The sequence below is a fragment of the Pinus tabuliformis genome, chromosome 7 (genome assembly GCF_031772625.1).
Source record: "Pinus tabuliformis cultivar Carrire ecotype Pingquan chromosome 7, CPIR1, whole genome shotgun sequence".
In the NCBI taxonomy this organism is placed as follows: domain Eukaryota; kingdom Viridiplantae; phylum Streptophyta; class Pinopsida; order Pinales; family Pinaceae; genus Pinus; species Pinus tabuliformis.
Window position 1 is genome coordinate 933460177 of NC_142293.1, and position 17145 is coordinate 933477321.

Sequence of the window (17145 nt, forward strand, 5' to 3'; positions counted from 1 at the left end):
CTGATCGTTGTCCACCATCAACAATCAGATCTGAACTTGATACATGTACTGGGGTAAAATGCAAATGAAGTGGCCGTATTCACAAGCTCACGGAGATTGACTGAAGCAGAGTTTATCTACTTCCGCTTATGCAAAGCAAAAGCGTTTCGAAGGCTACCTGGCATAACTTCAGGCTCCGTCTAAGACTTATGAAGCAAACACATCCAGTAACAGACAAGTTTGTTCTCCCCAGTATGGTCGCCAATATGTTAGCGCTTGAAATTTCACCTCAGGCTGAGAAAGGAAAACTTCAAGGCAACATCAAACCACTTAGCCTCGTAGCTAGCCCTACGAGGCAGGAGAGGGCTCCCTCCGGTCTATCTCGGTAAAGATCTTCAACGGGCGAAATAACCAATGAGGAAACACTGATTTTAGGCTAGTGAACTGATAAAAAGGTTTGATTTGGGATTTTTTAGGATTTTGGTGGAAAATCGGGGAAAGGCAATTTTGGGTGCGGGGATTGGACACAGTTTTTGCAGGGGGTTCTTTGGGGCAAGGTAGGAGACTGTATTGATGCCTTTAAATTAAGTGAATGGGTAGGAATGACTGGTGAGGAGCTAAGGAGAGCAAGCAATCACCTTGAGTTCTCCTTAAACAGATGAAAACATTGATATTAAGCAAATTTAAAAGCAGAGCATGGAAATCATGAATTCTACTTTAACACTTCATTTGCCTAATTTCAGAAGAAAAAGAAAGAGGATGATTTCACATAACACACTTACAAGTACAAAGAGAAGCACACCATCAACACATGTAACCACAGGAATCCCAAAAAGGACTGCAAAACCCTAGTCTTTCTTCCTTTGCCAAAATTGCAGAGATACAATGAATAATACAATAGAGCTTTCTCCCTCAAGAGTCCAACCTCTCCAACCTCTGAAAATGACTAAGAAAATACATGATATAGGCAAGCTAACAACTTTCCTTGCCTCTAGGGGTCGAGCTCATCCTTCTAGGAGCTGTTTCAACCAATTCTAAACTGAGCACTAAAATCTAGGCAGTCAAAACAACTTGCCTCTATAAGCCAGGAAACCAATTCATTCATTAAATGTTTGCTATTTCATGAATGAATCTTCTAGAATAGGTAAATAAGTGTCATATCAACATGAAAATACATTAATTACATCAAAGAGGGTGAAAAATCCCATCCCAAGTCAAAACTGGCCAAAGCTGGGCGAATTCCTGAGCTGTAGGTGAAAAATTATGAAAATTGCCCGATAGGTCGCGCCCTAATCCTGATAGGTCGCGCTTCTTTGGAGCTCCGTTTGAGGCACTTCCAGGTGTCCAAATGAGGCAAAAGTGGGCTTGTTGGAAAGGTCTGGATGTCTACTTTCCAACCCAAGTGGAATTTCTGAATTTGGTGGCCATTTGCCCCTCCAAAATTGCAATCTCCCAAGACTGCTCCCTGTTTGTCAAAAAGGTGGCAGAAAGTCAATTTTTGCATGTTTTTTGACCTTCTGGAGGCTCAAAACTTGATGAAATCTCTTGGTAATTGCTGAGCAGGTGTATCTTTGCATGACAAATCCAGAAATGCTGAGTTTTCCCAAAATGAAGTTGCCCATCGAATAGAAGAAAAACCTGTTTTTTGCCCAAAAATTCATAAGTGACCAAAAATGCTCAAAATTTTTTGAAATTTGTGTTGTAGTGAGGTCATTTAATATCATGCTCCTTCAAGGAAGCCTCAGCCAAGATGTGGAGGGGATCGGGCCTTTTTCGTCGTTTTAGTGCCTTGGCCAACCTCCTTGGATCTGGCGATTGCAATTTTGACATTTCTCTAAAACCATGACACCTGTGCAAAAAGTGAAGGAGGTTTTTCTTCTTTGGCATGTTATGGACAAAAACCTCTCTCAGTTTTCCAAAATTCATCTTTTATTGCTCTGGAACATCATTTGAGTGCGACTTGTCCCGATGTGTGAAACAAGGAATTTTGTCGAAATGGAGCGAAATGAAGGGGATAGGGGGCTTCTAAATTCTTGGGGAAATTTTTGGGAGTGGGGAGGGATGTTAGGAAGCAGGGGAAAGTGGAATCTCAGAGATTGAGCGAGGGGAAGGGGTCCAAAAGGGCAAAACACAGGCCAAACCTAGAAAATTGCCAGGTTGTAGCTAGAAACTAGGGTTTGTGCAAAAATGAAGAATTTGGGGGATCTCAGTGATGGGAAGCATTTGATAAGGTACATGAAGGATAGGGGAAGGTGTATGAACATCTGGATACAAGTTTTGCCAATGATTTGACCGTCCACAAGAAATCGCCTTCAAAACCCTAGGAGAGGGAAATGACCTTACCTAGGCGCAACTGAAGCATGAACAAGGTGTAAAATGACTCATTATACACTGAGATGATAATGACAACCCTATGAATGATGATAGACTCAGCTGAATAGTGACATAGATGGGCATTTGGGCAACTTTGAAAAGAGTGGGAGCAAACCCTAGACCTAATGCCTAGTGACCAAATTTTGCTTGAAAACTCTTTGAAATGACAAAATTTGACTTGGAAACTCTGAGACCACTTTGTAAGAGCATATTTGATCACTGGAGGAAGGCTGACACTAACATCCACCATGAACTAACTTAGCTAGTTGACTGCAAAACAAATATCAGGTTGTGTGTTGACCAAGTACATCAACGAGACAATGGCCTATATGTTGTAGGATCTACTTGCTCTCCTCTACTGGCATCCAGCTTCCTCCAGTTTGTGACTAGAGGTGTGACCATGGGCATGCAATCCTGGATATGAAATCTCTAGAGAATCTCTACTGTGTACTTGCCTTGTCCCACGAAGATCCCACCATAACCCTGCCAAGCCATAAAAATAGTGCATAAGCCCCATATCCTTCATCTCAAACTCCCTTGCAAGTTCCTCCTTGCAATCCTGGATCAAGCTCTCATCTCCAATCAATATAAACTCGTCAACATAGAGAACTAGAATGAGCGGAAGCCCTCCAACCATGATGTAGTACAAGTTGGTATCCTCCTCACTCTTAGTGAAGCCCAATCCTCAAAGGTAGTTGTCAAGTTGAGTATACCAAGCTCTTGGAACCTGCTTGAGCCCATAAAGAGCTCTCTTCAGCCTGCACACATGTGTGTCTCTACTGAACTGCTCAAACCCCTCTAGCTGCTCTATATAGATCTCCTCCTCAACCACTCCATTGAGGAATGTTGTCTTCACGTCCATCTAGTGGATCTTCCACCCCATCTGTGCTGCAAGTTCCAAAATAGTCTTGATGGATGAATACCATGCTACTGGGGCAAAAGTCTCATCATAGTCTATGCCCTCAATCTATGAGAAGCCCTTGGCCACAAACCTGGCCTTGAACTTCTCCACGCTCCCATCTGCTCCATGCTTCAGCTTGTACACCCATCTGGATCCAACTACTGATTTCCCCTCAGGTCGTGGAACAACCTCCCAGACATCATTCTTCATGATAGAGGAATACTCCTCCACCATGGCATCCTGCCAAACCTACTGAGAAGTTGTCTCCTTATAAGAAGAAGGCTCAATGTCCACCAACTCTGTCATCAGTGCCATATAACCTGTGTACCCCTATGGTTGTTTACTCTGCCTAAACATGGTGCTAGGAGCCTCAACCCGCTCCTGAGACTCTCCTAGATCAACCTCTCGGCCCACTTGGCCTTCTTCCTCCCTGTGGTGGGTGGCTCTACCTAATCTATTTGCTCTCAACCTGGCTTGACCTCCTCATCCTACTGCAAATCATGTTGCGACTGTGGCTGTGGTTGTGGCTGATCTGAGGTGATGGTTGTGACTCTTGTTTGGAAGCAAGTAGCTCCTCCTCAGGTACTACAATCTGCTCACGCTCTAAGGAAACTCTCAGAGCCTGATCCTCCTGGAATCTCACATCTCGCCTAAGAACTGTCTTCCTAAGTCCTGAAAGATACACCCTATATGCCTGAGATGTCTCACTATAACCCACAAAGATACCCTTCTCTGTTGTGGCATCCAACTTCTTCATATTATCTTTGGACACATGATAGTAGACCTTTGTGCCAAATATCTGGAAGTGTGAAACATCAGGCTTCTTGCCTGTGAAAGCCTCCCCTAGTGTAACTCTTCAAACACCCTATGTGGACTCCTATTTTTCAAAAATACTGCAATGTTGCACGCTTCTGCCCCCAAGAACCTAGGCAGATCTTGATCATGCAACATAGCCCTAGTTGCTCCAACAATACTCCTTTCTTCCTCTCGGCCACCTCATTATGTTGAGGGTTATGAGGTGTTATCAACTCTCTCCTAATACCTTGCTTTGCACAAAACTCCTTTAAGGCATTGGAGATATATTCTCCGCCATTGTCACTTCTCACTGCCTTAATTTTCTTCTTGGTCTACTTCACTACCAAGGCCTTAAACTCCATGACCCTATCTAAGACCTCATCTTTCTTTTTCATAAAATAAATCCAAGTTTTCCGAGAAAAATCATCAATGAAAGTAACATAATACCTGTGTCTCATCAATGATGGAGAAGAAAAGGGCCCGCACACATTTGAATGAACCAACTCCAAAATCCCGTTGGCTCTGCTATCCTGACTATGGAAAGAAGACTTGGCATACTTGCCAAATGTGCACCCCTTGCACACTCCACTCTTGTCAAGGCCGCCTGCTAGTAAACTTGTGGCAATCTATTGATGAATCTTCAACACCTCATGATGCAAGTGTCGCATGTGCCTGTGCCAAAGTTCACCTACATCTGCACATCCTGCCTTGCTGCTCAAGGTTGCATTAGTCTCTACATGCAACTTGTAGAGGTTTTTCACCCTCACACCTATCTGCTTCTTACATCCAGAAGCCAAGTGTTGGAGGTAAGCCTTACCTTTGTTGAAGATGACATCATATCCTTTATCCTTAAGAATAGCTACTAAAACCAAGTTCTTCATCAGCCCTAGGACATATAAAACATCTTTGAGATGAGGAGTATTACCTGACTCACTCTCAAAGTTGACGGTACCAACTCCCTTGGTAGCATACTTGCCATTATCTCCAAGCTCGATATTTACCTGCATATCCTTCTCATCCAGCTAGCTGAAATACTCTCAATTTCCAGTCATATGGAAAGAGGCTCCTCAATCATAATACCACATACTGATCCCTAGTGAACTTGTGATGCAAGCTATCAATGAGAAATCCTTCTCAAACTGAGAGGCAAACTGATCTACCTTCGTTGATGCAACTACGTGCTCCTTATTCAACCCCTTCTTCTTCTGGTTAGGACACTTAGAAGCATAGTGTCCAAAAACATGACAATGGAAGCATTTGATCTTACTTAGACCCGTCTTCTTCTTAACACCCTTCTGACTATTCTTGCTCTTCACTTTGACTCTCATCCCGTTGACTTTCGCTGCAAGAGCAAGATTCTCCTCCTCCTTCTCAACCTTGGAACCCTTGCCACTGCTGCTAGAAGTCTCAACTAGTCTGAGCCTTAGCTCCTCCTGGATGAAGTCACTCCATAGGCGTTCCCAATCTGGCAACTTATCTCGTCCAATAATGCTTTGAACAAAAGTATGCCAATCTTTGGTAAACCCATTCAGAGCCACATGCACTAGCTTTGTGTCCATGGGTTGCTCTCCAACAGCTGCTAGCTCATCACGAACTTCCTGAATTCTAGTGAGATAGGCAGTTACACACTCACCCTTTTGCATCTTGATTGTCCTCAACTTCTCTTTGAGGACCATCTTCTGGTTCTCGGAAGAATTTTGGTAGAGCTTGACTAAGGCATCCCACATGTCCTTAGTTGTATCTTTACCTGCAACATGAGGGACTACATGATCCCGAAGTCCATCCAGGATCATCCTCTTGGTCTTGGCCATCTGCCTTTGGAAGAGCCTCAACTCGTCTGGATCTGAAGGTTCTGCAACACCTTTCTTAGTGAATTCCTTCAGCCCAAACTCGTCCAACAATAACAATATGTGGACCTTCCTAACACCAAAATTGGAGCCATCCAGTCTATCCTACTTTCTCAATCCTAGTCCTATGTGAATTGTCATCTTTGAAGACTATGTGTTGATTGATCTATGTTCACAACTCTGATACCATGTAGAATTTCCAGGAAATTATGATCTGCTAGTATGAACAAACTGAAAACACAATTTATTTTCACATAGACATAGAATTTCTCTACCAAATAGCAATGGAATAGAACAAAAATAAGATGTACAATTTCACACAAGAAACAACACAAATTTCTAGAGAACCCAACAAGATAAACCCTCGCCTGCTTCAAAATTGTATTGAGGAAAACTGAGCAATAGATCTAGTACAAATACAAGCTTGTTTCAATCTAAATATACAATGATTCTCCTACCTGTCCTAGGACCGAAACGCCTGCTTCATCATTAATTTGCTTCCTCCTTCTATGCGCACTAGAGGCTCTGATTTCCTAGTGCAAATCCTTAGGAAATAACCTCCTATTTCCTAGCGTTGGCTAAGCTCTTATTAAATAGGGAATTTCCCTATTTCTATGCACACTCCAAGAAGAAATTGCCCTCCACAATAATTCGCACAAGGAAACCTTGGCTCGTTCCTCCACAAGCTCTCTTGCTCACAAACTCATGCTCAAGAATAATGAATACAAAGTGTGCCTTTGATCTCCTTATAAGCAATTCAATTTGGCTATTGTTAGTTAGTTTCTAAATTAGGAAGTAAAATTGGAGCTTTTCTAGTTAACAAAAGTCAACAAGTTGTTAACTAGTTCCTCCTAAAATTTAGGAGGCTAACTCCACTTGAACATTTAATTCCCAATTTAACTCACACTAGAGGACAGACAACTCGGTCCTCCAAAAACTCACACTAGTCAAACTGCTACTTGAACTCGTCCACATCACTGGAACTCGTGCATGATTAAGATCACTAAATCAATTCCTTGAATTAAGGCACAAATCAAGGAATCCATTTCTTCACTAATTTCAACATTCATTATGTGCAGGCAGTGTGTTTTTTCCTTTGTTTGGGCACAGGTCATTGGAGAGGCAGCGTATTCTTCTTTTTTATGTTTTGGGGCACAGGGTTGAAATTATATTGAGGGAGAACTGTGATTTCTGGTCTACAAGCATAGCGGAATTATTATGGGTCTGAGTCTAGCCTAAAGAAGTAGCAAAACATTACCCTTGCAATCATTTAACATAGGAAAGCAGCGAAGGTTCTAAATTTGGGGTAGGTTTTGAGGAAGATGGCTAGAAAGGACAGTGAGTAGTTTCTAAGGTAGTTGAGTCTGTGGAAAGCGGTAAGAGATAGGACTTGGCTCAGACTGGATCTGAAAGCCCCCAAATTATTGAACAAAATCAAGCCAAGTTCCTAAAGCCAGCAAACTCGAATATTTTGTCTGTGATCAAATCGGGGAAAGGGCTAATCAAGACAGAGGTTCGAGGTGATTTCATCAAAGCATTTCAATATACACTTTGGTTAGACCTTCAAACCCTCCTAGGGCTTCAAGGACGCCATCTTTGTGGTCATCAGAGGCAGTCAAAGTCCCATCTATGCAGTTCGTTAGGGTTTCTAGTATCAACAAAGCTTGATAATAAGTGTGGCACCTATAGCAATTTGGAAGGGGGACTTCGGCCAACAAGTCAACGCCTTCTTGGCTTCCCAGGCAGTGGATCCGAGCCTGTAGTAGACAACGCAGAATTTCAAGTGGGAAGTTTGGGATCTAAAGCAATAGTGAAATAGACTAGTTTTTGATAATTCATAGTTGTAGAATTGACCGGAATCAGTGTTTTACTTAAGACTATATTCGAATAAATGAGAACTATGATATGGGCATGTGGCATTGGTAGCAAGAACAATACATGATCTTGTTGGTTTGGTTGTATTATCAACTTATGGATACTATGACATACTATTCTGTTTGTGCACCACTAGTTAACATTTTTGAATTAATTGTGTATTAGAAGATTTTGTGAAACCCTGGTACAACAAATTGCCCTAGATCATTACAATTACTCGGACGTTTATTAAGTAAAAACTTTAAAATCTGGCATTTGAGAGTGTTTAAGAAAGTTTTGATAAACTTGCTTAGAGGAACTATCATTTTGACAATTTAAGGGTTACCATCTAGCCTAAAAGCTAGCTTGAGTCCTAAAGCAAAGAGTAGATTATCCTCCATAGGGTGCCCCAACACTGTTCTCTTCCATAGAACAGTCTCAAGGATACAATAGAGTTTAAGTGGTTATCATTAAGGGTGGATGGGATCTAATGCCTCCATTTTCATGTTGTGTCACCATTGTAAATCCTTCAATCCTAGCCTAAGTTGTTCTTAAGGGGAGACAATAAGATGATTACACATTATTACAAGTTAGGCTTCAACGTGCAGTCAAGAACAAACTACAATTCCAAATGAGCTTTTCAATTTCATTTTCATGTGAAAATGGATGTGAAAAAGACGTCCACTGGGCAACTGATTACTTGGAATCGAGGGGATGCCATGATCATGCTCACCATTCAAACGGGTTAAGCCATTGGGTGCTACAAATACCTAGTGATGTTTGGATGTTTGTCCAAAACCAACTTCAAATCAAGATGATTTTCATACGGAGAGTTATCCATAACTTGGATAGCACTGAAGTGGACAATAATGCCCAAGTGGCCTTTCAAGAGATTTTCCACATGGTGAGCACTGAGAACTAATAATATCTTATTAATCTACATGGAGACCTTTGAGGGTGTGTTTATGGCCCTCCTTATTGAAGTTCATACATAACTCCTTCAAACCCATTGTACCAAAACCTATTGTTCATAAATATTTTTCTCCAAAAACTAAATCACATCTCCCCATTCTAATAGAAAACATTTTTTATTTGATGAACTAATCCAACATTTGTAGTTTCGCATTCACACACTTAGCACCACATTTCGTAGTACTACCATTGCCTATCATGATATGAAAATTGTCCACCACATGGACATAACAATGTGTTTCTTTTGCTACTTGACAATGAACGAAATCGCAGGTGTTTCCACTACCAATTGTGATAATCACTTTTCAATGCTTGATATCACCAACAAGCTTCAACGTCTAGTGAGTTGTAATTCCTAACGAAGCATGGAGGGAAATTTGGGGTTCCACATAACAAGGCTCTTGAGTGAGTATTGCATTAGATAGAATCTACTCAAATTCGATCTTCCACATACCTTTGGGTGTATCAAAATCCTCCTAAGCATTATTGAAACTACCCCTACAAAAGTCTTTCAATTGTTTGTTGCTATAGTACACCAAGCATAGCATTTGAGGAATCACCCTTGTATATCAAGGAATCAAGTAGTACAACTAAGGGCATAGTCAATTTATAATTCAAAAATTGATTGATCTTTGCATAGTTTATCAGTTTTTATTAAACCTTGAGAGCCAAAATTAGGGAAGTCAATCTTGAAATCAATGAAGTGGGAAAAATATGCCCTTAGTTGATCAAATTTTAAAGGATGAACAACTATGCCAAAATTAGGAAAGACAATTTTGAAATTAATGAAATGGGAAGTCTAACTTAGGCTAATCCTTAAAAGGAATTGATGTTGAAAAATCAAATAGGTTAAGAAAATCAACAAGCCAATTTTGGGGAAAATCAACGGGCAACTAACATCGATGCAACACTGACAATGTAGGTCAAAATGATGACAATTAAAAATCGATGGTTGGCATAAAATTCATGGTCCTCAGTAATTGATGGAAAAACGAGCCTACAAATGTAAGAAAAATTGAAAACCAAAAGTTGATTATAAGAAATTCAACGGGTGTACTGTGAAATTTCCATGATTGCAAGAAACTAGAATTTAATCTTCTATCTACTGGAGGTTATTTGTCTTTTGTAAATTACTTTACGGTAGATAATAATTAAATCACTATTGCAATCTTCACAAATTAAAAAATGTTGTGGAATATAAAAATTGGAACTAAGAAAATAATGCGCACACACAATAATTATGACATTGTTATTTTTGGACAAATGTCCCTGGAAAAAACCCCGAAGGGAAAACTAGTGCAACAAATGATGGTTTTATTATTATTTAGCAATTTAGGAAAAATTACAACTAGTTGGTTTTTCTGCCAAAGCTCCGACAATTGTATCTCATTGGAAAATATATGGGAAAACCCTTTTCCCTCCAGCAAATCGATATGGCCTTCTTTGGGCTCCTCGCAATCCTTCCCAGTGTTGAAATATGTAACTAGGTTCAGTCTTCATAATGACATATGTAATCATGATTTTATGTATTTGATATAATGAGAAAAAAAACTTTATTATTGTTGTTCTTGAGGCATGGGTTTCATGCTCAAGGAAATTTATTTTTAGATCAAGCTCCCATTGTGAGCTCCTAGGGCTTGTCATTAAGTCTACAAGTCATTAAGTCATTGTCATGTATGAAAGACCCATTTGGGGCATGTTACATATTGTAAAAAGAATTTATTTCAGTCAAAATCGAGTCAAAGGACCCTCTAAGACCTTGTCAAGTTGCAATGAACAAGTTGGCCTACACAAGCAACAAGTTGACCTAGAGACAGTTCAAGTCAGCCTAAAATCATGGACAGAAAGCCTATATAAAGAAGACTTCAACCTCACTTTGGTGACACACTTCACTCACTCAAGTTCGATCACAAGGAAGAGAAAAAGTGTGAAGTAGAAGAGGACGAAGGAAGAAAAGAAGGACGAGGTTTCTGGATTAGTTTTGGGCTACTTCTCTCCACACGTGCGAAGAAATTAGGGCTTCAATCTGTTGCAGGGAAGTCGAGTTGCAGTACCATCAAAGAGTTAAGTATTGGTGTCAATAAGGATTGTTTTGAGGACCGAGTTCACTAGGAAGAAGAAGGAGGCCTAGCGAAGGGAAAAGAAGGCATATCTCTCCATTTCCTCTCACACGTGTGGCCTAGGGTTTCTGCAGCAGGGGCCAAAAATCGCAGAAGTTGCGGATGAGACGAAATTGCAGAAAGAGAGGTTGAAGTTGTAATCTAGATGTTGTAGGGTTGAAGTTGAAGAAAAAGAAGAAGTTGCAAGTTTGACTTGGCAAGAAGAGGCAAGGTTTGACTTGGTCTTGGAGGAGTCTTGGTCAAGGGTCTAGGTCTTGGAATTCATCAATTGAAGACTCTATAAGAAGAAGAATTATTGTGGGTTTCCTCTAATATTGGAGAAGTTTTGGCCTTGGATGATCACTTATATATTGTGTCCTTTGTCTTATTGTTCTTCATGGTTTGGTAACTGTTTGATGAAGAGTTTAAAACTCTAATAACAAAGAAGGGAAAGAAGAAGCTAATTAAGTGAAATAAAAAATATAGCACAAACAGTTATCAAAGTAAGAGAAATTGTCCTATGTTGTTGCCCCTAGATTTCTCAACACTCGGCACTCACACTTCTGCCTAGAAATGCACACTACAACCTATGATAAATTCGTGTGGCACTAGGAACCCTTCCATGCAAGTCAATCTGCTTCCCTTTGCCTCTTGAGCAATTCACTCTTCCTTCCGGCAACTAGAAACGAAATGTTGCTCTTGTCACTCGCACTGGAGAAATTGGCTACTCACACTAGCTGAATCGACCTCCTCTGATAGAAAACTCAGCCTCATGTCCTGAATTTGGATCACTAGAAAAACTCCTGAGAATTTCTCTAGAAGCCCTCACTGTTGAAACCCCACTACTGACTCTCTCCCTAGCTTCAACTACGCCCTTGTTGAATACCTGCAACTAGGTAGTCGAATTGCTTCGTGAATAAACCGTGTCTCAATGTGTCTTCTCCAAACCCTTAAACCTGCTCTTAAAATCTCTCATTGGAGACTTAATGGCCACAATCACATCTCAATCGATGGCTAAGATCATCTTGACTCCATCAATTAGCTTTTCTAGAAGTCTCTAGAGCAAAATCGAACTCACTCGATTAATTCACTTTAATTAACTAGTTTTCCTAAATTAGACTTAGGAAATTTTTATTTATTGGCTAATTAATTTAATTGAGGTGTCTCCAAGTCTTTTCTCGCGAAACCTTTTCTGGGTTTTACAGATCTCGTGTTCCCTAACCTCTTAGACACCATAGAGACTAGAACATCTATCCACTACTACCCCAAACAAAAACTTACATATTAAAATTAAATAAAATTGACAAGGTTTAAACACTGAGAAACATAGGGAAATTGATAGAAATTTAAATGCTAGGTAGATAGTAATGGGTATATTAGCTCATAGGAAATAAACCAAAAAAGTTGATTTATAGAAAATCGAAGGGGTTTCCATATGAAAAAATATAGATATAATTGATTGTGGTAAAATCAACCTACTCTGGAAAATTGACAAGTTTAGAACTTGTTTAAGGATTAGTAAGGTAAGGAAGCACAAGTTGATAATAATACTAGGCACCTTATTACTTCAAATGCTTCTACTCCATTAGTACATTGCTTACATTTTCTATTTGATTATGCACACTAGGAATCTATTAAGGAAAGCATACAATCAAAAACAATAAAACTAGGTAAATAAAGCTTAGTGAGAAGCTTTCAATATTTAAAGAAAGATAATATTTTTGAGCTTCCCGCCATAAAGTAGGTTTCATGAATGAAGGCCTAACACATCTATGTCCCCATTATTTTAGTATCCCTGTGATATGTTGAGTTATGTGGAATATGTTGATTTACTTGTATTATGAATTTTTGTATGTGTTGTTTCCTTTATGCACTTCAATATGTCTAACATAAGGCCGACACAACCCGTTTTGCTACCTTAATTGAATGAATAAAGTTAAGTATAACACTAAAAGTTAATTTTCGAAAGGAGTCCACAAAAATGTTTTATCAATAAGAGTTAAAGAATTCAAGAATGACATCACTAGTCCCCTAGGAGAGATGATTTTTGTTTCTTAGATATCCTCTTTTTTCATGAAATTAAAATATGATCATGCCTTATATTTTATAGAGTAAAATTAGTACCATTGATTTGTAATCCTTAAAATTACTTAAAAATAGATTTATTACAACTCACTATTATTTAAATATAAATAAATAATCCCCGATGGGGGTGAGGAACAGAGAGGAGGATGTTCCCGAGGGAACGCGTGGGCGCCTATGGTAAGCACATGGCTACAGGATGGCGCGCTGGCCTCACGGCCCTCCCATATTACCTTGAGTATGAGAGACAGTAAATACCGACGTGGGAAAACTCAAGTCACATTGGGTCTTGCGAAGGGTGGTGAGCGCATTAACATTATGGAGGGTTGCGGGGGTGTTCGATGGTCATTCTACAACGGAGAGAGTTTTGGTGGGTTTGGGTAGTTGTCAATTGTCGAATTAGGCTTGGCAAGAGCAAGTTTGCAAGGAATGTGGTGTATGTGCGTCTGACGCGGGTGGTTCGTTGTGGATTTTGGTTTGTTTGGTGTGGGTTCAATCCGGCTGGTTGTGAATTTGCCTTTGGTGGAGCGGGATTATTGAAGTGCACCTACCCAGCCAGTTCACAGGGTCCTGGGCTGTGGGGTAGTGCCATTGGCGAGCCTATCATGGGTTTTTGGTTTGTTGGAATTATGAAAGGTTGCTTCGGGGGGGTGTATGTTGCTGGTTCAAGGTGGGAAATAGCTTTATAAGTTGTGGGTGCCCGACGCCGGAGGGAGAGGAGGTTCAGCCAAAGCTGGTGGTCTTGACCCCTACGTGGATTGTTTGGGAGCTATTGGAAGGGTGGTCTTCATCTCGCTTAAGGTGGGGTCGGGGTTTCAAAAATGTGATCGGTTCCTCGCTCAGGGCGGTCCTCAACCTAGGTGCCCCCTAATTCGCACAAGCCAAGCGTGGCTAAGTCCTAGCGTCGGCTCGAGCTAGTGTTTGGCAGTGGTGGAGGGAGTCCGGAAGGTCTTAGTGTAGAGGGTTCAAGCCTCGCAGCTTCAAGAGGCAGAGGTGGTGGTGGCCGGTAGGAGCATTTTGGACGCGTGGGTGCTCAGCTGGGAGTTGGGACCGCCTCGCTCCGCTCGTTCTGCAGCGAGGGGGTTCGATTCGTCATGATGGTTCCGGGCATTGTGTGTCAGTGCGTCAGGGTGGTCGCAGTCAGTGACAAGGCTACTGCATGGAGCACTGTCGAGATGTGGTTCAGTCAATTCTGGATTGTCTAGAGAATTCAAAGCGGGTTAGACAAGAGGAGCATGTCGAATTGATAGCAACTCTGAACAAAATGCATTATTTCCAATGTCATACCCAAGAGCGTGTTGTGGTGGTCTGGCACGGCCAGAATTTGCTATCAGAGAAGGTCGAGAAACTGGAGGCCTGGATGGCCCATTTCGAGGAGCATGCTCCTTTCGTCCTCCACCACCTCCTAGTACAACTCCGGACAACCCAGCCTCCATCACCTCTGACGACTAGCATGGATACAAGTGTTTTATATGTTTTATCTATTTACTGGGGCCTATGGCCTTTGAAATTGTGGACTGTGTCTCTCTTTGTTTTTTTGTTTCATTGTCATATGCTTTCGGCGGTAGTCAACAAACCTGGTCAGGGTGAGACTACCTGCGTTTTTTCTCTGATGTATTTCTTTTTGAAATTATGAATAGAAATTTGACTTACAAAATATATATATAAACTGTCACAAACCTTAACAAATAATATGTCATTAAAATGAAGGCCGCTCATAAAGCATATCTTAATGTTGAAAGAATGAAGAAATTCCTTTGGTTAAATACAACATAGAAAACTTAAATTTAAAATTAAATAAAAACAAAACAAAAAAAACATATATCGTTACAAGAAAATAATTTTAATCAATAATTTACTACTGATCAATAACTTAGAATACTTAAAAATAATGATCCTTTTTATAACAGAAATATCTACAACAAATAAATATCATGAGGAGGATTTCTCACATCAATATTTTGAAACCCAAAAAAATTCCGAATATTATTACAAGACAATAACTTTAATCGATAATGTTATTAACTATTTATGAAGAACTTAATATACTTTAAAACAATAACATCTTTGCTACAAATGTTGAGGAGAGAATGCTATATCGTGTATAGTAATCAAGCTCCGGGTCTGTGATGACCAGTTCCCAGCCATCGGGGATGGGTTCAGCTAAGTGCTAGGGTAGATAACTTATGGGAAGCTCTGCTGAGCTGGCTTGGGGCAGTTGTGCTTCAGCTGTTTTCTCTCTCTTATTGCTCTGAAAGGGGAAGAGTGGGTTCAGCTAAGTGCTAGGGTAGATAACTTATGGGAAGCTCTGCTGAGCTACCTTGGGGCACTTGTGCTTCAGCTGCTTTCTCTCTCTTATTGCTCTGCCAGGGGAAGAGGGGCCTGCCCTCTTAACGCTGAGACTCCTTATGATATATTTTCCAACTCCTTGTGGTAAGAAGCAGGGAGCTTCAGCCGCTTCCTCTCTCTTACAGCTCTGCCAGGGGAGGAGGGTCCTGCCCCCCTAACGCTGAGACTCCTTGTGAAATACTTTCCAACTTCTTATGGTAAGAAGCAGGGAGCTTCTTCTTCATTCCTTCGATCACCTTGTGAGCATTTTCGACCTTATTATTTTTGACAAGGCCATCAATAAGCATCTTTGCAATCTTGTGATCAGGCATCAAATTATTACGCATGCTCTCGATGCAGAACTCATAAGCTCTGTCAAAATGCCCTTCCTTTGATAGGAAATAAATGAAGGTGGAATAGGTCACTGCATCTGGAAAACACCCCTTACGAGAGATATCAGAAAGAATCCTCTCTGCCTCTGTTAAATTATTGTCCCTACAAAAACCAGCAATGAGTGTATTGAAATTGACAATATTCGGATTCAATCCTTTAGAAACCATTTCATCCAAAAGCTTTTCGGCATCGCTAGTTTTATGGCATGCAGAGAGGTTGCGCATCGTAATGTTGTATGTTCTAACATCTGGAGAGCAAGTTCCGGACATTTTTCCCAAAAGATCATCGGCTTCCTTTTGTTTCCCTTGCTTGTACAAGACCGATAAAATAGTATTGTAGATAGAAGTGTCAGGTTTACGGCCATTTTTTCTCATCTCATCCAGCAATGAAAATGCAGACTCATATTCATTCATTTCACAAATAGCCCTAACTACAATATTGTAAGTCTTCAGGTTTGCTGATATATCAAAGCTGTCTATGCCTTTATAGAAATCACAAGCCAATTTGGGGTTTTTAGATTCAATAAGGGCATCAAGTAGGGCATTAAAGGACCCGATAGTGGGTGAAATATTGAGACTTTTAAAGTGATTGAAGGTTTTAATGGCATGTTGAGGCATTCCCGCTACACCATAGAGCGTAATAATACGATTAATGAAACCGTCAGGGCAAGGCCCGCTTACCTGCAAGGAGTGCTCCAATATTTCTTCAATGGCGTCGAATTGTCTGGCGAATGCTAATTGTTTCACAGTAGCTTCGTACACAGCTCGGAGGCGGCGGAACCTCGGCTCCTCTGCTGATTGCTTGAAGATTTGAACAAGTTTTTGTGGGTCCGACTCGGTCTTGAGATTGTTCAGAGCTTTTTTAATTATAAGGGACTTCGTTTCTATAAGTTGCGAACACTCTGTATCTGTGCTGCAGAAGCGTGGTAATAGCGATCTTAGAAGGCGATGGAGAAAATAATTTGACTGGAGCGTGCGATTAAGAGTGTGCGTCATGTTTGCAGAGACAGTCGAGGTCTAGCTTAGGGTTTTAGGGATACAAGTTTTAGTTTTAGCAGAGCCATTAAGAACTTTTTTAATCATAGTCCGAGCGGCACCCGAACTCCTGAGAGGAGTTTTCTCACAGATTCTCCGACCAATCTGTCGCCACTCACAGATCTCTCAACAATTCTTTGGCGGTGGTCACTGTTAACCATCGTAGTGAGCACGATCAACACAGTTAGGATTTAAGTTTTACCTTGACTTACCATACTGATTTGTTTGAAGTGTTTCAAAACGTCTTTACATTAATTTTTTTTAGTAATTTCACCCAGAAGGGTAAAGGAAATGTGGAAAAGAGAAGTATAAAGATTGTGAAAGAAATAAGAGATGATGAAATATAATTGAAATTTGAGTTTGTATATATCTTTTAAAGAGGTAGAGGAAGTTAAACTAAGATAAATGTCTCACGATAATAGCAATTCTTGCAAATATAAAGTACATAACAAAGGAGTTTAATTTTTTTGGGATTTTTTGAAATGGTA

At 40.5% G+C, this 17145-nt stretch overlaps 1 protein-coding gene across 1 annotated transcript; it reads right to left on the reverse strand.

The window, feature by feature from the left end:
- Positions 1–15013: 15013 nt before the first annotated feature.
- LOC149250705 (small ribosomal subunit protein mL103 (rPPR7)-like) lies at positions 15014–16872 on the reverse strand. Its single transcript, XM_089459201.1, has one exon. It carries the CDS (start codon positions 16616–16618, stop codon positions 15371–15373), a length of 1248 nt encoding a protein of 415 aa, XP_089315327.1. The 5' UTR covers positions 16619–16872; the 3' UTR covers positions 15014–15370.
- Between the last annotated feature and the right edge of the window lie 273 nt (positions 16873–17145).